Genomic DNA, 26,026 nt, shown 5'->3' on the forward strand with positions numbered 1-26,026 from the left:
TACAAAACGCGAAAAATGCAGATACAGAGAACTATTCGTCTTCGGGTGGCTGTACCGACACAAGAAGTATAGGGTGTGCTCCATCGCTGCCAATGCGTTAAGATAAATTGAATCGGTTTTATGACCAAAATTGTATCACTTAAGATTCTTTTTGGCACAATTATAGCATTCTGCGTCAGTTTCCATTTCGCAGACAAAAATAGTAGAATAAATTGAAAAGCAAGCAAACTTTTTCTTTTCGCTCATCCGCTCTCAGAAACGTCTCAGAAATTTTGGAAGCTGTTTTCTCATAAATGACTAGTCTTCGAATTCGCTTAGATTTCTTTTTGTGTCGCGTTCGCCTTTGATGAATATCTTTTTTTTTGCTTTCATCCTTAATACAAGGAGTTTAAAAAAAAAAATTAAAGTAAAATTTGACCTGGTGAATACAACCATAATGTACCGAAATATTTAAGAAATTTTGGATTGTACCATAAAATGTCCAAAGGTACCACATTGTACAATGACCTCTAAATTGTACCAAAAAGGGTATAATTGTACTGGGTTGGCAGTGCTGGTGCGCTCTAAGATGCACACCCTGTACTGTAACATTACACTCGAAACAGCAATTTCTCTGAGCAGGTTTTTCCCCATTTCCAATCTCACTATAAGCTAGTAAGAAACAAACTAACTTGAGTCAAATCTACTTGTGAATAGAGCTAGACCTCTTGACAGAGGAAGGGCTTGACAGAGGAAGACAAAGGCTTGTTAGAGAAAGAATGAGAACTGATAAGAGAGGAAATTTAAATTCTTCTCTGGGGAAAAAAATAATCAGTGCCATCTAGCATCATCCAGTAGATCCGCAAAAATGAATAATAAATTTACAAATAAAAATCGTCAGTGCATTTTGTAAATCACTATTTTAATTTTTTTTAGATTTGGAAGAAGATAAAAAAAAGATCCAATGTAAAATTGGCATATTTATCTACATTTTTTTTTAAATTAATCTTCGTTCTGAATACAAGGCTTAAATTATTCTGATCTATGATCTATCAAAAAGTTGCAAAAAACGGATCAGTCCACTTTCAGGTCTGTTCGTACTTGAACAGAAGTTCCTAAGATTTGTCTCTCGGTTGTTCCAAAATTATGAAGTTTTTAGGGCAGCATCATATTTTCGTCAGTGTTGCAACGTTCAACCGTGAAATTAAAAAGCAAAACTAATTAGTTAAATTCGACATTACTTTTGACTGTAAAAATTCTAGCATTAGCAATTCGTTGATTTACGACGACAAATATACCTTCGAAGGAAAGCTATACCTTCCTAAGCTTTTTGATGCCATAAGTTTTTAGCTTATTTTTTGCTGATTTTTCTTCTTTTGTTTTTATTTTGCGCCTGTTGTTACCAACAACAGTATAACTGCAAATAGTGGTCTTTTTACTAAAACTTGATTTTCCGATTTTCCTTAATTTTTTATCTAAACAATCAGATTTCATTTTCACTGCCCTCGGCACATTATGAATACAAAATTCTGACGCCATAGAATGGCTGTAATATAAATAGTTACAACATTAAAAAGATGAATGATAGAATAACAGAAATTCCTCTCTTTTCAGTTACACATACTTTTTGGGAAAGATGTGAGAAGGATTTTTTGCAATTTGAAGTTACAGAACATGCTGCTTCTCTTGCTTTGCAGGGCAGGAATGTTGGGAGTGGTTGCCTACACAAAAAGCAAGAGGTAAGTAGAAGCAAAGATCATGCAGTTTATTAGACAATTAAAATCACAGATACATAAAAAACAAATTCAGACCTGCTGAATGTCCGGTGTTGATGACTGAACACTTTTAGGTGGCGTTGCGAATGGAGTATGGTAAACGGGGTAACGAAAATTGTAAAATCCTTGCAGATTTGGCGTGAGATGAGAATCAGAGGCGGAGTCTGAAGAACCTGAAAAAAACGATTAAATGGCATTTAATATAGACGAGACGAATAAAAGTGTTAGGGGAAAAGCACCCAAGCGCCTCTTGCGCCGGTAGGAATAATACAAGGCAATGGCTTCTTTGGGCCCTATAGCCTTCTTTTTCAACATTATTGCCTAACCGTTAGAGCATAATATTTGCAGGCAGGATCATGTAATGACCCATAGGGACTAGGCATTAGATGTCCTTAAGCAGAAGGCCAGATCCTGGTGAGAGAACTGCTCTAAACTCTATAGTGATCAAAACAGGTCCAACCTTGCGCAAAGTCTCCATTAAACCGGTCATCCCGTGGTTTTTTCGCTGTCTGATTTTAAACGAAATTCTACCCGATTTTAAACCCATCCTAAACACATCGGGTAGAATTTAAGAAAAATTTATGGATCTCTAGCCTGCACCCAAGACACTATTTATTTTTCTTGGCAATAAGGTGCATTCTATAATATACATTATTACGAAAATAGCAACGTGAAGCATTGGCATGTGGAAAGAAAAAATTGGCATTTTGACTGATATATTTAAACACTTGCACTCGGCTTGTTAAGAACAACTTATCTCGTTCATCACCCAGCGGTAAAAAATATAATATAAGTCGGAACATAACTTCAGTGGAAATTGTCCGTGGACAGTTGTATATGAACTGCAAAAGTTTACAATTCGATAATATAAAGAATTGGTGTAATGAATTCAGAAAAAGTTTGTAAACATGCATATGGTATTTCAGTGGTACGCGAAAAAACGTAGTGTGTGGCGCAGTAAGCTTTGACCCCCCCCCCCCACTCCTGGAAACATCGGGACTAAAAAAAATTAACAGAATATCCAGATGCAAAGAACTTCTCTTTAGTCAGAAGCCTCTCTTCTCGATAGTTTTTGACCCTTCCAGAATGTTGGCTATGCTGAGGGGCTCTATGTTGATTATATTGTATTGGTTTAGGTATAGATCGTTTTGTGTGTGCAAACCCTCCTCACAGTCCCTTTTCCTCTGCGTCCGAGCGCGGATACCGTCATATACACGTGTTTCAGTTCGCCCTCCGTACATGTGTCCTAACTAGCTAACTAGAAGGCAACCCCTTAGGCTCTGTCCCTGAAAATTCAGCTCTATCAGAAGATCAATGAAAAACTTATCATTATAGGAATCGACAAATTTGGGTTTCATTTTTCAAACCATTCTTACGGTGTAGAGATTGAGAGGTTAACTATGCCACGGGCACCGACAACCCTAGAAATGGCGTTGAAACTACTCTATCAACATTTAAATTACACCTAAAGTTAAGGTAACATATAAAGTTATTGCATCTAAAGTCAGAAGGGCCTCCACAAATTTGAAGAAAAACGGACATGGTAAAGTAGTGACTTATGGATTATTGCATCTTATGGCTGCACTTTTAGGGGTTGAGCGAATTCTCAAAATTATATTTTCTTATTTTCTATGAAAAGTTATTGAGATAAATATGTAGGGGATTTACCCCCTAACCTCTCTACATTGAGGAATATATTTCGACTGGTGAAGGGGTGATACTCCTGCTCTAATACTACAGGCATGTCTTGAATGTAAAGTAAATGAAAGTGGGGCCAGGCACAATTTCTCGCCTTTTGCGGAATATTTTCAACTTATCATACAAATATTAATCAAACTCATAATAAATCAGAAGCTAAAGTTAAGCACGAAGAGAGGATGATCTATTGTGGTGCGCCCCCTCATTTCTGGAATAATTTTCCGTAAGTTCTAGGCTCTAAGGTCATTCTTCACTTTCATTTTCAAAAAGTTCCAGCAGCTGGATCTCTAATCCTCCCATACAGGAGGTTCAGAGATTCAATGGCTTGGTAGCAAATAAAAGATAGAAATACATATGTAAAGAGGAAGTCCACACCACAAAATAATACTTACTGCATGTCTATGCCTTCTTTATCTATTTGTGAATTTATTTATTTAAGGAATGGTACTAGTCCATACCTACCTAGAAATACCCCGAAAATATAAATACTTCCCTATTTAATTGGAGGAACCAACATCAATAAATAGTATCTTCAATTCCCAAAAATGTAAGGAACGGGGGCCAAGCGTATTTTCAAAATCTAGGTGGGGCTATGCGTTTAATTTTACAATGAAAATATCAAAAAAAGGCATTTTTCAATGAAAATAACCCAAAAAAGTTATTCTGCAGATCTAGAGTGAGGGGCGAGAAAACCTAGGAAGGCGGGCAAATGGCTCCACCTCAATTGACACTACTATTAATAAAATAATTGAATCAAATTTTATGATATGTTTCGCTCATCGGTGCATAAATTGAAATTAAAATTACAAAACTAATTAATTTTTAATTAATTAATTAAAAGTGCATAAATTGACTTTTCTTTATCGTAGAGAGGGACTAGGTCAACATAATGAAACTTGTAATTCTATGGCATGATGCTATTGATGCAAAGAAATAATTTGGATCTACAACTGGATAGCCTTCGCCCAAGCCTGTTGGGGGCTTTTAAGTAAAAATCGCAAGGTTTTTACGAGTCCACCCATATTTGCTTTATATGTTTTTGTATAAATGTGTACACTTTTTTCAATTTATAAATTAGACTCCCTGCAAAATCAGATCTAGCGATCGCACCTATTTCTTTCACCAGAGATTTTAAATAAAATTTATTAGGTTTTAAATAACCATATAGTTAAAGACAGTTAATAACATTAAATAAAATTTATATTAAATTTATTTAATTTACCAGATCTAGATCTAGATGCAAATAGCGAACGTACCTACTTCTTTCACCAGATATTTTAAATAAAATTTATCAAATTTTAATTTACTATACAGTTAATAACAGTTAATAATATTAAATAAAATTTATTTATTTCCCCAGATCTAGATCTAGATGCAAAATCAGATATAGCGAACGCACCTACTTTTTCATCAGAGATTTTAACTAAAATTTACTAAATTCTAATTAAATATATAGTTAATAACAGTTAATAACATTTAATAAAATTTATATTTAATTTATTTAATTCACCAGATCCAGATGGAAAAACAGATCTAGTGAACGTACCTACTTCTTTCATCATAGATTTTAAATAAAATTTACTAAATTTTAATTAGCTCTATAGTCAATAACAGTTAATAACATTAAATAAAATTTATATTAAATTTATTTAATTCACCAGATCTAGATCTAGATGCAAAATAAGATCTAGCAAACGTACCAACTTCTTTCACCTGAGATTTTAAATAAATTTTTTTAAATTTCGTGATTTAATTGAACGAGGATACCTTATTTAAAGAATGTTTGGACATACTCCATTTCCAGACAAAGATCCAGAGCCATTTTTCTGGGGGGGGGAGAGGGGGGCTGAGACCATAAGAAATTATTTTTAATTTAAAAATACAAAAAAAAACTTGAAATAAAACATTTAAAAAAAATCAATTACGCAATCCACTTAATATAGATGAATAGAAGGGTGCAATCTGGGGAAAAAACTTGGTTAAATCGATGAAAAAAAATAAGCCTACAGTATTTCGCCAAATCTGAGACCATAGCGTCACACCCGGATTGACCTTGTAATGGATCACCCTTTCAGGTAATTCCAGTTCTATGCATGGTAAAATAAGTGTATGCGATAATTTCTTTTTTGAGGGGGTGGGGGAGGTTAGAGGGGTCGTTTCCATCCCCACTGCCCTCTTTAAATCAGTTTCTGTTTCTGTCTCTGGTTAGCGATTCATTTGGAGTTAAACTTGATTACAGAATTACCTTTCATACTAAATAAAGCAATATTCCAAATTTAAAACTAACATTTAGCTTGGTTATTTCACAAACGGGAATTCCAACACTTCAGAATAAAACTTTGAATATTGGATGATCAACAATGAATAATTTGCAACAACAACAAAAAACCGAATGACGCAAATCTGCATCCGAGGGAAAACCCCGGCAATTCATTTTAATAAGTCACTGCGATATTCATTTTGACGTCATTCCATAAAACAATACATATCGTATATTATTTCAATGAACCTGAATTATAAATTATAAGAACTGTCACGTACATTTTAAAAAGACATATTTTAAATTTTCCCACCCCACAGAGAATGTTAAATTTAATTTTGGTCGCAGGATTGCAATTTCGCTAGTAGCAGGAATATGTAGGCAGTGTTTTCACTTCTCCTCTTTTCAAAAGATCTGGAAAACGTCGCGAATTTTCGGTAAAAATTGGGTAGGTGATTCTCAAGCTGAGAGCTATCTAATTATTTTGTAACGAAAATAGCATCGGTATTTTCGTTTTTGGCTGGGAGATGGACAGGGGATTCGGTAGGACTCTCGAAAAATCGGTAGAAGTTGAGAAGCTGTACATAATCGTTCGAAGAAGAATCCCAGACGATGAAGTATGCCACAACGGTAGCACGAATCTTCTTTTTGTTTTATTTCTGTCTCTTGTCCTATGTAAAAAAGAAATTTCAGACGATTTCAGAACACTCTTTATCTTGCAATAGTATGACAATTCCTGAAAACTAAATATGACTCTTGATAAGCCTTAATGATCTTCTTCTGGATACATTTTAGGTCTTATCATAGAGATGGAATTCGATGCCGTAATTATGAACACGTAATTTTTTTGTTATGTATATATTATATACTGCTACTACTAATAATAAATCACCTCAACGCCAAGCGACCTTAGGCCAACACAGCTACTCAAGATCTTTTTCCGACCCAATTTATTCAAGGCCTCCCTCTTTACACCCTCCCAAGAAATTCTGATTTCACTAAATCCTCCCATACGACCCCCTCCCCCCCCATCCAGGGACGACCTGATTTTTATTGGGCCCTATATGGTTGGCCGAAAAGGACAATTTTTAGCAATATTTCACTTATTGTATATTGGTATATGTTATCTGCATATTTATTATTTTATATATGTATTTTATGCCTCATTTATACTTACGCATGTATGAGATGATTTATTCCAACTCTAGAGCCACGTGGGCCTTAGTTTACAAAAAGAAAACATGAAAAAACGCAACAGCTCCATCCCCATTAGACATATAATTATCTTTAAAAACTCGTCTGCAGTTATGCTGCCAATCCTACATGTTACAAAAAAATCTCTGTGGTGCATAGCTACATCCACACGGCGTACTCCCCTCCCCCCGGCGTATTTTTTCACATTCTTAAGGTCCCGTTGCCAAGTTCTTTCAATTTACACCATCCGCTCCATCCCTCTTGCCCGAAAACATCATCCCTCAAATGCTTCCATCTCATGCTATTGCACACACAGTTATGTGCTTTAGATCTTCATTTTATATTCTTAACTTTCGATAACGATAATATCATAACAGCAATAATGTGCGTGATTCCAAACTATTAACAGTCTACAGTGATAAAATATAATATTAAAAAGTTAATAAAAGAACCTTGAATTAGTATTGTGGATACGATTTTACTCCCTAAGAATCAATTCACTCCGATTATTCCCAATGCGTATTAGTACATTTATTAATACTCAATTCGATATTGAAGAGGCACTAGTGACATAACGCAAAATGTTCTAGTGGAAATTTCTAATAAATAATTAAGAAAAACCTCAACTACGTTTCGGAAAACAATATTCCCTACAGCGTAGAGACCCAAAATGCCTCGACTGAGTCTTTAAATGTGTTTTCATCATTGTTACGGAATCACCCTGATACAGAACAAACAAACCCTCAAATGAGAGGGGAAAACCTCACATGAGGAAAAATTGCCATTTGAAGCTGATTCAAAAAGGGTAAGTGTTATTTTGGCAAATCTCATTAGTAAATTTTATTACGAAAAAAAATTATGGGGATTTCGAAAAAAAGCCTAAAACCCCTTGAGAATAGAGTCGAATTAAAATAAAAACTGCAACACTAGAATCACCATACCCGAAAACCAAATTCAGGAGAATTACAGTCCTCCATCCGGAGCAACAAGAAAAATAACTTTTCTGCGTGGGATGCACTGATGTTTCGAGATGTTGAAGAACTCATTGGAAAGCTAATTTTGTTTAACATTTTCCATATTTCATTCCATTATTTTGCTCAGCGACTACTGGTACTGCTGATTTCTCATTTTGAAAAGTTTAAAGCAATTGAAAATTTTGGTTTTTAATTTAATTTTTTTCATACTTTACAGAAAAATCAGTAGGATATTTCGTACTTGTTGTTCAACGTGGCAAACTGTAAAGAACCGTTTCAGGATTTATGATAAAGACAATTTAAAAGTGTACTTTTTATTTTATTTTGATTATTCTTGAGAATTTTAGGCTTTTCGAAATTTTCAAAAATTATTGTCGTAATAACAAATTACTGCTCAGTTGAAACTGAATGAACATTACAATTTTCAAAATAGTGTTCCATGGAAAATATCTGTCACTAGACGGTTTCTTTAAAAACCCGCTTTTCCTTTATTTTGGCTAATATGGGCGTGTTTGTTATTTACTTAGTTACAGCAACCACCGACAATAAGGACCTCAAACTGGCAGAATCCTATTATCATTGGCAGAAACCGAATAAATATATAGTTTTTCTTGAGGCAAATTTGACGAATTGAACGAACTACAAGCAACTAGAATTGCAGGGCGACTGTAGCGCCGTGGCAAACGGATATTACTTATGTGTGACCATCTACATGAACCAAAAGCAAGAGTTCCGAGCCGATCCGACAAGCAAGATCAAGCATGCCCACCTTTTCTGTTAAAACTTATCTATGATAGATGAGCAATTTACACAGGGGTAATACAACTAGGGCTGCTGAGGTTATACCACCTCCGCACGATACCTATTACACCTTTCGACTGTTCTGAACAAAATGGCTATTCGAAAATTTTTGTCCGGCATCATTGGGGATTACAGGGATACCCAGGGCAAAAAGGGCCCGGGAGGTGGCTGGTTGCACTCTCAATCCCTTTTTGCGCTTAAAGAAGGCACTGAGTGTTTTACTTTCTAGTAAAAAGGGCCCTCTCTCAAGGTTCTGAGGTTCCACCTTCCGCACGAAGAGGTCGACGAAGAAATAACATAATAATTATGGAGGCACATAGCTTTTTACAAAAGCAACACAAGTGCGTTTCCTCAAACATTTGACAAACATAAGGCATATTCCCACCAACCGGAACAATAACCGGCTGATTAATGGCGTAAATAAACAAGACAAAACCACACCGGTTAAGAATCCTTAAAGAGCCTAGCACAACTTAAATCAATGACCTTTAAAAAATTTCTTGTTTTGTATTATACCTGAATTTGGCATAGAACACTAGATTGTCACAATTAGTGATAAATTCAGTACGGTATTTTCGGGTCCTTGTATAAGCGTTCCCATATCCAACAGACTCACACGCCAGCTCCTAACTATAGGCAATAATGAGGAATCTACATGATTATAAACACGTAACTCAAGTAGCATATTTTGCATCAATTACATTTAGTCCTAAGTCTTTGTCTCAAGTCCTAAGCATTTTTGAGTTTCAAGGAAAAGATGACAAATGCTCAACTCATTTTTTTTCATATTTCACAACTGCTGCCTCAAGATATAAAATCCCGTGACAGTCCCCCCTCCCCTTCAAGAAGGGTCTCAACGTTGTACGTTTATTATCAAAATTAAAACCTGCCAAAATAATTTCATATACACACTTGATTATTGTCACGTAACTGAAGTAGCAAATTGGATTGTAAAATAATGTATAATCCTGCTTGCAAAACATTTATTTTCTGACTATTTTTGGCTAGCAACATGAATTTAATTAATATTAAAGAAAGCATTATCCAAGAAGCGAATCTTTATATAACGAAGAGCGCTCTAATGTATCGACCAAGCGATTTGTCTCCAAAAATAAAACAAAAAAAGATTTGAAAAATCCTTATTTTTAGGGTATATACTTATGAATTTGCAACAATGCCAATCAACTGCTTTCAAGGTAGATACGTGAAACTAAAGTGTAAAGAAGCATTACAACTGGATTTAATCCATTTGGCCTTAGAACAGCTCATATATCTTTCTATGTATTGACTGAAGAAGACAAATTCAGGTGCTTAGGGTAAGCAGTCACTTTCCTGACAAACTCTCTTTAATATTTTAAAGATAAGTATTTAAGGCAGTTCCAGATGTTTTCAGGATTCTGTAAGCTGAGGAAAGTTCTGAAAATCTCTGAAACTTTTAGATTTTTTCAGGATTGAATATTTCAAAAGATTTCTGAAAATTTGTTCGGAAAGTGGTCATTTACTCTATATCTTGCAACCAACAAAACTTTGTTTTTGATACCAAGCTTCCCTCGTCAATCAACGATACCTATAAAAGTTCTGATTCTAAATCATTTGATATATACATTTTTCCTTCTCGGTACACATGCAGCATTAAGTGAGAGTGAAAGATCTAAAGCCGAACTAGCCAGCCATGACAAAAACAAACCTGTAGAACAAGTTTGTCCAGTTTTGAACAGGTTCGCACGAAACGTTCATCTCTTAATGAACTAATAAATTGCCTGTATGAAACGAGGCTTCTTCAACGCTGATACAACAAATATAAAAGCTAAAATAACCCAAAAACAAATAAAATCCAAAACCAAGAAATAAAAACAACCAATATCAATATCGGACAGCGTTTTATGAAGCGTTGAAGACGCCTCGTTTCACACAGGCGAAATATCCGCGTCGTTTTAGTTTTTTTATTTTTTTTAAACTGGCCGTAGTCCTGTTTGTTTCTACATTGTTGAGATTTCTCTCTTTGTTGTTCTTTAAGTGAGAGTGATATTGAAGAGCTGTAGAAAGCCTAGAGAAATAACCTTACATGCAGAAGAGAATATTATCCTGGCCTAAGCACATGAAATTTAAACTGAAAGCGATTCTAAATCCAATAAATAGAAAACGTCTGAATGGAGTAAAACAAGAGCTTTTTAGTTCATTAAGAGCTGAATGTTTTGTAAAAACCTGTTCAAAACTGAACAGGTTTGTTGAACAGACACACCTCAAGGGAGAAACCCAAGGTAAACTATTAACTAAATACCATATCAGGCTCTACGTTTTTAGAGAATGAAGTCCCCATACTGAGTAATTGAAGAGTAGCTTTCTAAGATACAGCATCTTCAGTTGGAATAGTGTCCCGAGGAAGGTTATCCCTGAAGACCTGTCTGTTTATTGCTTCAAAAAGTGGGTTCAGCAAACAAAATTCTAGGAGAGATAACAATGGGTAAATGGTTGATAGTTGTCATATCAGGATCTAAGTTTTTAGAGGATGACACGTCACACTGAGTACCTGAATTCCAACTTTCGAAGCTGCAACTTTCGAAGCTGCCTTCGGTTTGGTCTCCCAAGGGAGGTTATCCCTGGAGATTCATCTAGTAATTGCTTTCTTCGTAATAAAGGAAGTTCAGCAGATAACATTCAAAGAGACAAAAAAAAACTTAGGTTAATGCTTGACTAATGTCGCATCCGGGCCAAAGTTTTTAGTGGATGAAACCCTACAGTGAGTACTTGAAGAGCAGTTTTGTAAGATGTTGCACCTTCATTCAGAATGATCTTCCAAGGGAGGTTACTCCTAAAAATACGTCTGATCATTGCTTTAAAAGGAGGTTCAACAGACACAATTTTAGAGAGAAAAAACTAAGTTAATAGTTGCCTTGTGTCGTATCAGAGCCTTAGTTTTTCGTGGATGAAACCCGCAGAGTAATTGAATGGCAGCTTTGTAAGATGGCGTAATTTCATTTGGAATGCGGACACAATTCTAAGATAAAAAATCTAAACAAATGGTTTGCCATTGTCATATTAGATTTTAAGTTTTTAACGGAAGACATCCCGCAATAAGCACTTGGTAAAATCTCTGGGATCCACAAATAAAAGTTCAAATAGGAATAAAATTATTTTAATAGACAGTGTTTCACAGACAGTGATAGATATCAGAGGCAACACTAGAGCGTTGCCTATGGTAAAGGCCATACGGCTCCAATGTTTTATTCTTATTATTATTTTTTTTCCCCGGAGGCACTTCATATGGAAGGGGTCGTTCGTAAAAACTTCAAAGGGGGCTCATTCGATTGGAAATCGAGATTTCTAGTGCACTTTTTAAGGGTCAAAAGTGATTGAAAGGCAATAAACACCTCTTCCACGCCCACCGTTTCCCCAAACACATCCAATCAAAATTTTTTTAGATAGTCATTTTGTTCTACGTAGTTGATTTCCAGATAGAAATAATGTTTTTGAGGAGGACACTCCCCCCACAGCCCTCAGGGCAAGGGTTGTAAGTTACGCCCTGGGGACATATCAGGTTTTTATAGAAAGCTTTGTCGTAGAAACTTCAAAAAGAGCTAATTCGATTGGACATTGAAAGGACTAGTGTCCTTTTTAATAGTCGTAAGTGATTGGATGGAAACTAATCCCCCTCTCACGCCCACCATTTCCCCAAACACATCCAATAAAAATTTTGAGATAGCCATTTTGTTCAACGTGGTTGAAAGTTCTGCAAATTAGGTCTTAGAGGGGCAACTAACCCCCCTCACAGCCTTCAGGGCAAGGGTTGTAAGTTATGCCTTGGGGGCATATATGGTTTTAATGGAAGGAATGCTCGTATAAACTTCAGAGAGGGCTCATTTTATTGAAAATTGAAAGTTCTAGTTGACTTTTTAAGCGTCAAAAGGTATTGGAGGGTAACCAGCCCCCCCCACCCCCACGCCCTTTTTTCCCTAATGCATCCGATAAAAATTTTGAGACAGCTATTTTGTTAAAAATAGTTCAAAGTTCAGATAACAAAACTCCGGTGTCAACACAACCCCCTAGGGCCCAAGAATAGGCGTTGTAAGTTATGCCCTGGGGGCATATATGGTTGTTATGGAAGGGGGACTTGTATAAACTTCATAGAGGGCTCATTTGATTGGAAACTGAAAGTTGTAATTCATTTTTCAATAGTAAAAAGTGATCGGAGGGCAGCTAGCCTCCTGCCACACTTCATTCATTTTTTCCCAGAGGCACTTCATATAGAAGAGGTCGTATAAACTTCGAAGGGGGCTCATTTCAAAGAGGGCAAACTTTTTTCACTTTGATATTATTACTTTGACACCAGTTTTGGTACTTTGATGAAGATAATTTCTTAAACCACATTGGCCTGACATCACATAAAGAAAGAAAAACGAGCAAAAATGGGGTTTTTATAGGCCAAATGAAGATACTGAAAAGACAAAGCGAATGTTTCGAGATGACAAACGCCTCTCTTCTTCAGCGCGAAACAAAACGATGTATCAATAAAAGCCAAAAATTAAAAGAATTAAAACCAAATACCTAACAACCATAAAAGCGAGTTATTCGCCAATATCCGCGATTTGCACAAAATCCAAAAAATATGATCTGCCATCGACGGATACTAGCGAACAACTGAACAAAAGAAAGGAATCAATTCATTCACTCGAAAAACAAAACGAACCAGCAATTAAATAAGTTGGAAAACTATGTCATTTGATTTTGGATTTTAATTAAGGCATTTCTTGCAGACACCCTTTGAGACCTAAGGGGTTGTTCACGTGTTTGATTAGATGACTGAGAAAGTGGTTCAAGGTTTATTTCAGGGATCACTAAAGTATCGGCTTCTCTTTTGAGAAAACCGAAATATAACTCATTTATTCTTAAATCACCGGAATCTCTGTTTAAAGCTAGACCTAAATGTTGGTATTTATAAATTTCAACAGCTTCTCTGTAGTGCTGGACAATACCCTTATCATTCGAAATAAGACTAGCTTGATTAAACAAAATAGTATGGTCTGGTTTTTCAAAAATGTGCTCTGCAAGGGCAGAGTCAAAATTTTCCGGTTTTTCCGCTTTTTAAGTGTATTATTAATTGAGCTAGAATGCTGAGTTAATCTATCTGTTAGTCGCTGATTAGTTCTTCCAATATACCAAAGACCACACGAACAAGGAATTCTGTAGACACCGGAGTTTTCACCTATCGGGATAGGGTCTTTTCCTTGATAAATTTGGGACTTGATAGTTTTTCTGGGTCTATAATAAGTGTAAATGTTATTTTTCCTTAGATTTTTTGAAATGTGGTCTGAAATCCCTTTAATGTATGGGAGACCAAGATAAACTGAATTTTCCCTTTTATTTGTGTTTTCTGTGGAACTAACTGATAATCTTTTAATGCGTTTTGCAATTACAGAATTTATTAAACTAATTGGATAACCATTCCCAAATAAAATATCTCTAAGGTGGTTGAGTTCTAAATCTAAGAAACGTGTTGAAGAAAATTTCAATGCTATATCAACTAGAGAAGTGACAACTCCTCTTTTCAAAGCAGGAGAATCATTGAAGTACTAATTTGAATAACAGCAAGTATTTTTGAGTTTTCTACGGACACCAAACTCGAAATCTGCATCAATTTAGTGTAACAGAATATCTCCGAAAGGACGACGCCTCTGCATATCGTATTTCTCAGTAAATTTCATTTTCCATTCCTAGGAGTTGAGTAAGCGAACAATAGAACCCAGTGACTCGTCACCATGCTCCCATAAATAAAAAATATCATCTTTAAAACGAACCCAAAACTCAGGCTTACAAGAACCATGCAAAATAGCCCTTTCTTCAAGGTCTTCCATGAAAATATCAGCCTGTATTGGAGAAAGGGGGGCACCCATGGAGAGCCCATATTTCTGTCTATAAAAAAATGCCTCTATAATGGAAGTAAAAAGAAGTTCTATTACAAAGGCCTGTAAGCGAAAGAAGTGTCTGATTCGAAAGAGCGGAATTTTCTGATATAGATGGGTTAGAATTAAGTTTCTGCTCCAAAAACAGTTCTGCCTTTTGAGGATCACAATTGGTATACATTGAATCTGCATCAAAACTGCCAATTATTGTATTTGGTTTAACCGAAACTTGCTTTACCTTGGAAACAAAATCAGCGGAATTTTTAATATAGGATTTTTGAGCCTGAATTAGTGGGCGAAATATCACTGATAAGAATTTTCCTATTTTTGCTGTAGGAGAATTAAAAGAAGAAACAATGGGTCGAAGTGGATTATCGGGCTTATGAACTTTAGGAAGACCATAAAAGCGAGGGGACGTACAACCGCGTGGGTAAAACCTTTTGTACAACTGATCTGTAATTTCACCTTTTCCTTTTAGATAAGACAGCTCTTTTCGGACTTCCTGTACAAATTTTTCTGTGGGATCGGTAGCTAATTGTTCATATGTGTTAGAATCATTTAAAATTTCTCTGATTTTTTTTTGTCGTAATCATCTGAATCTAATACAACAACAGTATTGCATTTATCGGCTTTCGTAATAATTCTGGAATGATCTTTTTGTAGTGCGTGTAAGACCAAGTGTTCATTTTTACTAAAATTTTTTTAATTTCGATTATTAATATAATGTGAATCCAACAAACTTTCAACAAATTGTGCTCTAACCTCAGCAATCTCTCCAATCTCCGCACGAGAGTCATGAAAAGCACCCTCTGTGTTCGCAATAATTTCACTATAAGGTATTTTCGAAGGGGTTATCGAAAATTTGAATCCTTTCGATAGAACCTGATTTTGCCCTGTTGTAAGGGGCATGGAGCTGAGATTTATCACAGCAGGACCAGGAAACGCATTTGGGACAAAAGGTGGATTATTAGAGAGTTTTTCCAACTTTAAACGGTGTAATTTCTCAGAAAGTCTTTGTCTAGAGATCCCAAAATCATGCTGAAAAGAATTTTCAGCAATAGCCTTAATTTGATGAAAATCAGCATAAGAAAGCGTACATAATATTTCTCGCTCAAGCCTGAAAATATCCTGATTTAACCGGTAGCGCTTGCTTTTGCAGTCACTAATAACATGATTTAAAACACCAAACCCTATAGGTTCTGTAAATTGCCGTTCGTTACGTGTGTTTAAGTGAAGTGAAGGTCGCATTGACTTGGGTAAAATACTGTTCATTTTACAATTATGAAGAAAATATTGTTGATTAATCAAATTAGCTTTTTTTCTCACAAGAGATATGAATGTAGTGACAACATTGGTTGAATGCTCCCCATAAGCATGACGAAGATAATTTCTTAATTTCTTAAATTTCTTAATTTCATCGACTTATCCGTCGATGGCAGATCATTTTTTTGGATTTTGTGCAAATCGCGGATATTGGCGAATAACTCGCTTTTATGGTTGTTAGGTATTTGGTTTTAATTCTTTTAATTTTTGGCTTTTATTGATACATCGTTTCGTATCACCCAGAAGAAGAGAGGCGTTTGTCCTCTCGAAATATTCGCTTCGTTTTTTCAGTATCTTCATTTGGCCTATAAAAACCCCATTTTTGCTCGTTTTTCTTTCTTTATACTTTGATGAACATTTGATTTTTTTTTCTTTAAAGTTTGATTTTGAAATAAGGAATTTTTAAAAACTTGAAACTTTTTGCAATCAAAAACGAACAAAAATTAATTAAGAAAAAACTCCGAAAAACAAGTTTTTCTAAGAAAAGTAAAGGCCATTTTAAACTTAAGCTAAATGAATAAATAGATCTTAAAGCGAGTAATGCTTAGATTGAAAATGAAAATCAAGCTTAAAACAAAAAAAAAACTTGCTATTGAAGTATAAATAAAACTTAAAACAAACAGGAATTAAATAAACAATCAATGCAAATAAACATACAATAGATATTAATGTAAATTAATAAATAAATCTTAAAACGAGTGAAACTTAAATTGAATATGCAAATGAAGCTTGAAACGAACAAAAATCACTACAAACAAGAGTTTGGCTATCGCCTTCTCTCACTGTAAAAGTCTAAAACCTACCTGGTCATTGGCGCTTTACTGAAAACTATATGCGTCTTGAACAGTCTTGGAAAGTATAAACAACATCAAATTGAATATTGGATATATATTGATATTAGTTGTTGAAAGATCCATCGGTTCAAGAATTTATCTCACTCTAATTTAATTTTTTTTTTTTTCAATGCTATAAGAACAGGAAAAGAAAATATTTCTATTATAATTCGTTTTCAGTAAAATACCAATCATGCTGTAGGCTTTTGGTTTTTAGTTACAGTTAAGGTAGGGAGCAGTATCCAAAATCTAGTTTATAGTGAAACTATATTTTTCTTGAACAAATTTAGAAATAACTAATAAATTAAACTGAATATTAGATGTACAATGATATTAATTGCTGAAAGCTCATCAGTTCAAAATTTAACTATAATTGTAATGGTTTTTTTTTGCCAATACTAAGTACAAAAGAAATTATTTGTAATAAAATTGGTTTTCAGTAAAGCGCCAATGATGCAGAAGGTTTTAGACTTTTACAATGAGAGAAGGAGGCGATACCCAAACTCTTGTTTCTAGTGATTTTTGTTCGTTTCAAGCTTGATTTGCATATTCAATTTAAGTTTCACTCGTTTTAAGATTTATTTATTCATTTTCACTAATATCTATTGTATGTTTGTTTGCATTGATTGTTTATGTATTTTCTGTTCGTTTTAAGTTTCATTTATACTTCAATGGGAATTTTTTTTTTCGTTTTAAGCCTGATTCTCATTTTTAATCTAAGCTTTACTCTCTTTAAGATCTATTTATTCATTTATATTATTACTTGTTGTATGTTTTTTCCTATGATTGTTTATTTAGTTTTTGTTCGTTATGGGTTTCATTTATTCTTCAATAGTAATTTCTGGTAGTCTTGAGTTTGAATTTTAACAGGTATATGTGTTTGCGAATCTTATGTTTAAAATGGCCTATACTATTCTTTGAAAAACTCATTTTTCGGATAGTTTTTTTTTATTAATTCACAAAAAATACCAGATATTTCGGTCAAATATGCAGTGACCGTCATCAGTAGTACAACCCGTCACCAGTAAAACCCGTCATCAGTTTTACTACTGATGAGGGTCACTGCATATGTGACCGAAATACCTGGTATTTTTTGTGAATTTCTGTCACTGTTTGTGAAACACAGTCTATTAAAAGGATTTTATCCCTATTTCAACTTTAATTTATCGTCATGGAAAGGCGTTGTGGTCTCCAAAATTATCTACGTCATATCTATGGGATAAAAGCCTAAATCTGGAATTGGAGGAGGTAAGTGCATGATTTTTAATGCATAAATTAATGCTCTCGTTTTGTTTTATAGTTTGGTCTATATTCGAAACTTTTTATTTCTGGGCACAGCCCCACATTTTTTCAGCGATGGGCGAAAAATATTTTTAATGAATTATATTTCTTCAATTCTTTAAATTTTTCTAACGAATTCGTCAATGAATACCGAAATGAATCACCTTTTTTCGAATCATCAAGTTCTGAATTCACTTCCTTATTTCAAAGCTAAATATATTGGAAAATAAATCTTAAAGCAAAATAAGCCTTTTCTTTTATCTCTTTGCCAAAAATCTATGACAGGGGTGTTAGTAAGGGGTGTTAGTATTGGCAAAAATCTATAAAGGGGTGTTAGTATTGGCATTAGTAACTTGGCCATCAGTTCGTTGCATGATTGAATAAACATTAAATTTTAAGATGGACGAACTTCATACGGATTTACCCTAACCAAACTTTAAAGCAAAATGAAATCTCCAGTGTCTTTGATGCTTCTTGAATGCTCACCCCTATAAATCTCCTTGATATGGTAAGAATAGCGCAAACAATTATTCAAAAGAAATTATCTGTTGTGCAATTATAATTAGCATATATTCTATTTAAATTGTTTTTAAATATGGCCCACAGGTGGCGGCAATTGACGAGAAAAATAGATATTACCATATAACGAGGAGATGTTTTGCAATAGGAGGAAGAGGTTACCAATAGGTCATAAACAGACATAAATGGTCATAAATGGTCAAAATATATGGTCATAAATGGTCAAAACAGACAAATTCTACAAACAATTTCTACAAACTGTGGAAAAAAATCGCAGAATCGAAAAAGAATCGTGAGACTTTGGACGGGCTGGACCTAAGGCATGCTCAATGTTAGAATTTAGCATTGTACTTCTAAATGCAAAATAGTATTATTGCACGACCTTCTTCTTTCCTCGACATATACCATTAAATGTAAGGGATTCCCGTTCCCTCCTCCCTCTGTATCTGCACTAAAAGGCACACCCAAAAGATTAGCACAAAAACGGTGCCTAAGTTTGATCTAGTTCATGCTAAGATCCCCCCTCCACCCTTTGATCTTCGTGCAGATATTTGCCGAAAGAATAATAATGTCCAGTGACCACACCCCATTCCTTTCTTCTAATGTCCCTTTGTCCATTCTTCATGTGCCTTTTTAACTTTTTTGTGGCGGGGGGAGAGTCCATTTTTGTGTGGTTTTAATTGTTGTGGGTACATCCTTTTTAGAAAATTGTTGAATTGTGTTCATCATGATGTAACCTAATGTTTTAACTAATGGTTTTTAAAGACGTTTGCTCTCTTTTGCAGAATTGCCAGATGTGGTGCATTTGCGCCATTTGGCCGCTTTTTTGAGGCGATTGCGCATTTAATTTTTCAAACTCGAGCATTTTTTTTTTGGGGGGGAGAGGGGGGAATCGTTCATTGGACACACTTTCACAAGAAAAATAACGCTTTCGGAGCATTTTCACTTTTCTAGCAGCGCAATTTTTAATCAGGCATCTGGCAACGCTGTTCTTTTAGGTACGTTGTTGTTTTCTTCCTCTGACTTGAAAGCTCAATTTTGGCATGCCTCAGTGTTACAAAAAAACGCAGATCTGAATAAACAATCGTCTATATAATCCTAACTATAGATGAAGCGATGAGGCTTGGACATAACAATATTAATATCCAGGAAAAAACTCACCAGATGAGCCATATTTGCTAAGATTCTGAGGCGCTGGAGAGACAATAACTGAACCATGTAAAGAATTTCTGTATGTTCCAGTATTAGCAAACGAGTCAACAGAGTCGGTAGCGATGCCCAAACGAACTCTTTTTCCTAAAAAAGAACTCTAATTATTGCATCATATATGATGCAATATCTCTATGGACATAATAGATCTTTAAGAGGGAGCTTACGATAGCACATAAGTACCATTTCTGGATAATCCTGGATACTCCAAGATCTATGAATCCCCATGCAATATCACACTTAAAAGCCCTTATCCATAGAGCTTTTTTTCAGTGGAAAAGATTTATATACTGCTTTTATCTCTATATTTCAAGATTGTTATCTTTTTACCTACAACTTTTGTGTTATGGCCCTTTGACTATAAATATGGCCTTGAATCTATAATCTTAACTATGGCTTATCCATGGATAAGCCATGGATATATCCGTGGAGTTTTTTTTTTTTTTATTTTCAAATATCCTGCACCACCAGAAGTTTCCAAAGCTGTTTGAAACAGACAAAACCAGTTGTTGTTTTTTTTTAAAGTAGGCTTCTCAATTACATGGTAGCCACAGTTCTTATTGGATGCCTGGTGGCTGTTTACCCACTCATTTTCGATATTATCTTGTACCTATCTAGAAATCTACGGGCATAACCACCTATCTAAGCCAAAAAAATCACGGCCTGTTGACCCTGAAAGATTAAGAAAAATGTTTCTGACTAGATCCTTCAAGACTGGTCGGAAAGATCCCCATCCCGGAGAATTATCAACTAAGAATGGTAAATAAGGAACGAATTGCACAAACTTTCTACTTGCACATCAAATATGTGCCGCCTGGACCACCGTTGGGTTGTCCTTACTCATAGACTTAGGCTAATGATTAACACCAGCGTTGCCAATACTTTGAAACAAATTGTACCATTTTTTCCGACTAAAATTGTACCACAAGAGATTAATTTATACCATCTGGGCAGCATATTAAAATTTTCTATAAACTAAAACTCGAACAGTTATCCGAGTCAGAAAGAAGTAAGTAAAAGCCAAACGGGCAGAGCATTTGTATTCCACCAAAAGATTTAAAAATGTATCACATTGTATTAGGACCTCTAAATTCTATCAAAGAGAGTATAATTGTACCGTGTTGGCAACGCTATAACACTCATCCCTTAAATGGTGAGAGTTAAAAGTTTGAGATTTGCAGGAAAGGTAAAAAAGCCCTAATGTTTGTGCTGATATTTCAGATGCGTGAGAAAGATCAAGACTAGGATGCCCACAAAAAGTAATTTACATAAGGTAATTTTATTCAAGAGTTAATATTATTATCATATAATGACATCATAGTAGATAATAACGATACATAGTAGATAATAATAACAATAATAATAAGATAATAATAACAATACATAGTAGAAAAAAAAGTGAAAAATACTGTAAAGTTAAACAGTTTTAATGGTACAAGAACAATGACGGTGTTACAACGGTACCTTATGGCTCCTGTCGCTGATTATTTGGTTGGGAACGGAGGACGAGGCATGAATCTATAAGCTTAGCCAGAGTCAATCCAGCTCTAAATGGGTACCTAGGGAAATCTGGGGAAGGTAAACAGGAAGGATATACGAACGCAAAATATGGCTGGTCCCTAACCCCCCTTCCACTTCCTGGATGAAGGGCCATGAGACGGAGACTAGCAACGCCGGTAGGGACTGTAAAGTCCAATTCCGCACCCTTCACCTTCTTTAACTTATGGCTCTTACTGCAAATGAACAATCACAACTTTAAAAGAGTGAAATCAGCAGATGGTGCACGGAAGAATTCAATATCAAGAAAAAGAAAGAAAACCCAATTGTGCCTTCGTTTTTTCTAGTCGAACTAGGTTAATAGATCAATACAAGGTAAACAGTCAATGCTTTGAAACAAGTGCCAATATATCAAGAGCCCAAGTTTCGTCTAGGAGCGCTAAGCTTAAAAAAAACTTTTTATACCTAGGCTTTGATTAACATTTTTTTTTATGACCTTTTTATTTTAATCCTCGGGAAGGGGGTCCTGGCATTCTTCTAAATGACATTCCAGGTACAACTTCGAATAGTATCAGCCCAATGAAGACATTAGAAAGCAGAACTACATTCTACAGCTAATTAGCATTAAGTAGGCTTTACTTAATTAATTCGTCAGGCAAAGGTAAAAGGTAAAGGATATGGCACTAGATCCTTAAAGTCCGAACCGGCGGTGTTGATCCCCGTTTCCAGGCCTTACAGCTAAGAGGTACAATGGGGGGTTGAGGGCGAGACATGCTGTGCTTTCGCACACCCTTCCTGCTTAACTTCCACAGATTTCTCCAGGCACCTATTAAGGGGTCGGTCGACTCTGGCTGAGCTTACAGAGCCACTGACCAGGGTCTCAGACCAAATAACCGACAAAACCAGGCATCGAACCCTTACCCTTCTGGTAAAGGATTCCAGACCCAGCACGCCAACCAATTCGTCTGCGAGAGAACTAAACTGTTCTTGGCTTTCTACTTCTTCGATAAACAAGCAAAGCAAATTATATTTATAATAATATATATATATATATATATATATATATATATATGTTATATACAATTATATTATATATATATATATATATATATATATATATATATATATATATATATATATATATATATATATATATATATATATATATATATATATATATATATATATATATATATATATATATATATAAATATATATATACATATATATACATATATATATATATATATATATATATATATATATATATATATATATATATATATATATATATATATATATATATATATATATATATATATATATATATATATATATATATATATATATATATATATATATCGACCGAACGATGCGACGACCGCCGGAGTGTCGCAACCGGCGCGCCGCCGCTGGCAGAGGCGGCAGCTGTTCGGTTGACTTTGATTTAATTTTGCGGCAATTCTTTATTGCGTCAACGCGCATTCATTTTGCTCTATCAGATCAACTTTTTGAGATACAGCCATAGGCCTACCTGATGATCTATAAATATTCTAATATCAGGGGTCTTGAGTTCAATCAAATTTTTCTTGAAGAATATATCGATTACAACATTATGTCATTTCTCTAAAGTAGCTGCATACGTGTATACGTGATTGCAAGTTTATTTAATTGACCCTTAGCCAATAAAATTGATTCTAAATTTCACTGCCTGAAATTAACGTGCATTCTTCTATTTCTTTCAGTTTATTGATATTGCTTCGGTGCAACGGTTATGCAGGAATGACCCTGGCATTTTCCGCAACATCTGCGGAGATTACACGCTGTCAGTGGACATGAACACATCGCAGGATTTGCAAAGCGCACCTACAAGGCTTACTTTGAACGTCAAACTGGGCGACCAAGATAAGTCTTGGGCATCGCATACGGTGCTCAAGACAAACGTAGAATACCTCCGGCGGTGGACAAAGGGTGCAAAAACGTCATGGACGTTTGGGGTTCTGATGGTTTGGAGGGAATCGTTAGACCATACATCGGATTGTCACTTCTGCGCCATCAATATTACTGGCAACAACCGGAAGAATCAAAACAGCCTCCAGTACCCCGACCTTCCATCTGCCCGCCGCCCAGTTGCTCACTGTGAAGAAATTCCTGTGTCAGCGTTCACAGACCTTCCCGACAGCGACGACAAGGCCACCAGTGCAGACGAGGGAGGATTTACAGAAGAGGAGTATAAAGCAAAAAATTGTCTGCAGCCCTTTTCACAATTTGAGCTTGATGATCGGATTTGGTATGTCAGCTTGTCAAAGACTTCCTCCAAGCTGTTGGCCATCAGACTCGAAGAGAAAAATCTACTTGGTGAGGACGTGCGTATCACTTTCCTTCATAGAAGGCATGAGGACTATATGGACTACTTCTGGCAGGAGGAAGACCACACGTACTACCGAGATGTCGCCGGTCTTCTTGGTAAACTCAAAGCTTCTCAATACGATCCGAGAGATTGGCGGCTCTTCATTAACAGCAATTAGTGCTTTTTGAAGTGTGCTCCTCCATAACGGGATCCAGTTCGTCTCAATCCTTCTTGTGCACTCCACAACTCTCAGAGAAAAATGTAAACAAGTGATGTACGTGATCGACAAAATGCAATATGAGCAGCATCAGTGGATCATCTGCGTCTACTTCAAGACGGTGAACTTTCTATTTGGTCAACAGTCCGGGTTCACGAAGAACCCAAGCTTTATATGTATGTGGGACAGTAAAGAAAGATCACAGTACTATGTAAAGAAAGAGTGGCTGGCGCCAGAGCAGTTAGTACCTCGGGTCAGAACATCATAAACGAACCTCCTGTTGTATGAGAGAAGATATTGATCCCACCACTACATATGAAGCTAGGATTAATAAGCAGTTCAAGCTAGTCGTTGGAGTGTAGTCAGTGATCGCAATGCGTAGCTGCCTTTTTTCACAAGGTTAGAAACATGGTAGCTGAACGAACAGTTATTATTGAAAGTCACACCAAGAATAATTGCAGCTGACGGGGCGGGGAACCAGGGTTCAGGACAAGCTACGTCCCTTTTAAGCGTAATAAAGCGCATTACATTTGTTTTATTGACGTTAATTTGAAGTCTATTATTCCTGCAAGAATCAGTGAAACTGTCTTTCAATTCACCTTGGGGCTGGGGTATTGCTTGGGATTTATCCACGAGGAATTTGAGAAAGGCGGACAGATCATCGACGTATTTAAAGCGTCCGCCAAAGTCAACAAGAAAGTAGTTGATCACAGCCAAAAACAGTAGGGCAGCCAGTTTGGTAGCTTGGGGAGCACCAGACCTCATTTAAGTCCATTCAGAGGATATCCGAGAAAAAGCGCAAATACACACTAGTAACGGCTTCTAAGGAAATCCACTATCATGTTTTCTAGCCCCCATTTTTTCAGGTTTTATACAGTAGGGATATGGCGGATTAAATCGAACTCTTTACGGTAATCAGCGATCAGAAGGTCTACTATGGTGTTTCCCTTGTCTAATCATTCAGTTATAAGGTGATAAGGACAAACAAGGTAATGGGTAGGGCTGCTTCCTTTCAAACACTCATACTGGAAAGGGTCTAGGGAAAGGTGGATTTGCATCAAGAGTTCACAATATATGAAAGATTCGGTGACCTCGGCGAAATTTTCAGTTACTGAAATCGGACGGAGTTGTTCACATGATTTCAGGTACTTCACTTTAGGTATAACCCCGACATACGCTCTCTTCCATGCTTGAGGGAAGATTTGATCTCTGAAGCACTGACTTACTACTGATGCCAAAGGTTTTGCCAGGAATGGTGCATATTCAATTAGACGTTTGACTGGCAGTTCTTCGGAATATGAAGCACAGTTCTTTTCTAACTTCTGCAGTTCCCTACAAACAACATATTCAGGTATCTCGGCAAGCTGGTAGTCCAAAAGGCTCGCTGTGAGACATTCGACATCTGTTTCGGTGAGTGGTCAGTAAGTCGAACATATATTTGTGAAGAATTTGTTCATTTTGGCTGACGATAGAAATGTTCCATCGTCTTTTTGTACCTTCAGGTCACTGCTAACATTCTTACCAGATAACCACTTGACCTGGGAGTGCTATTTTCGGGGGTCAGCCGTCAGAAATAGCGACACTTTATCGCGAACGTATGCTTTCTGAGCCACCCTATCAACTTTCACAATGTGGTTACAGAGTCTCTTCGCAGCAATGGTTTGACCACTCGAGTGCAGTTTGCAGCGGGTCATGATTAGGGTTTAAGGTTCCTTCGTTGTCCAAGGCTTGTCACTGTCGCTTACCACAACTGTTTTAGTGGGGAAATGTTCATGATATTTCTGCAGGAGTAGAAAAATTAGTGACTCAACTTTGATATTGATATCTGTTAATGAGCAAATTTCACCAAAGTCGAAGTTTCCTATTCATCTCCCGAAAGTACAGATAGACTCCTTGGTCACGGGTTGAGTTGTAAACTTCTTCTTCTTTGGTCTGGGGAGAGTAGTCTTAGCTTGCCGCAGAATGATGAAGTAACTGGAGCTTTGTAGGGAACTGGGAGGGAGGTAATAGTCAGAAAGGTTGTTAAGTATGAGATCAAGTTTACTACGATTCTGGTGGGTGGGAATTTCCATAAATTGCTGCAACTTGAACAAGCTGGACACCTATTGTTTGTGAGTTTGATTAAAATTGCCGGTAACTATGAACGCAGGAGCAGCGTACTGATGGCGCACATTGTCAATAAACATTTGTAGATAATGTATCAGAACTTGCCCGTT

General features: G+C 35.9%; 1 protein-coding gene across 1 annotated transcript in view; it reads right to left on the reverse strand.

Moving 5' to 3' along the window:
* Positions 1-26,026, reverse strand: part of LOC148939856 (nuclear factor NF-kappa-B p105 subunit-like) — a 176,674-nt gene that overhangs the window by 45,157 nt on the left and 105,491 nt on the right. The window contains exons 9-10 of the mRNA XM_089105862.1: positions 19,699-19,833; positions 1,791-1,927 (exon numbers count right to left, since the gene is read on the reverse strand). Coding sequence (XP_088961988.1) covers positions 1,791-1,927; positions 19,699-19,833 — 272 coding nt within the window. The remainder of the gene's footprint in view (positions 1-1,790; positions 1,928-19,698; positions 19,834-26,026) is intronic.

This window comes from Artemia sp. Qi Xiang Cuo, chromosome 20 (assembly GCF_049724085.1).
Source record: "Artemia sp. Qi Xiang Cuo chromosome 20, ASM4972408v1, whole genome shotgun sequence".
NCBI classification, from domain to species: domain Eukaryota; kingdom Metazoa; phylum Arthropoda; class Branchiopoda; order Anostraca; family Artemiidae; genus Artemia; species Artemia sp. Qi Xiang Cuo.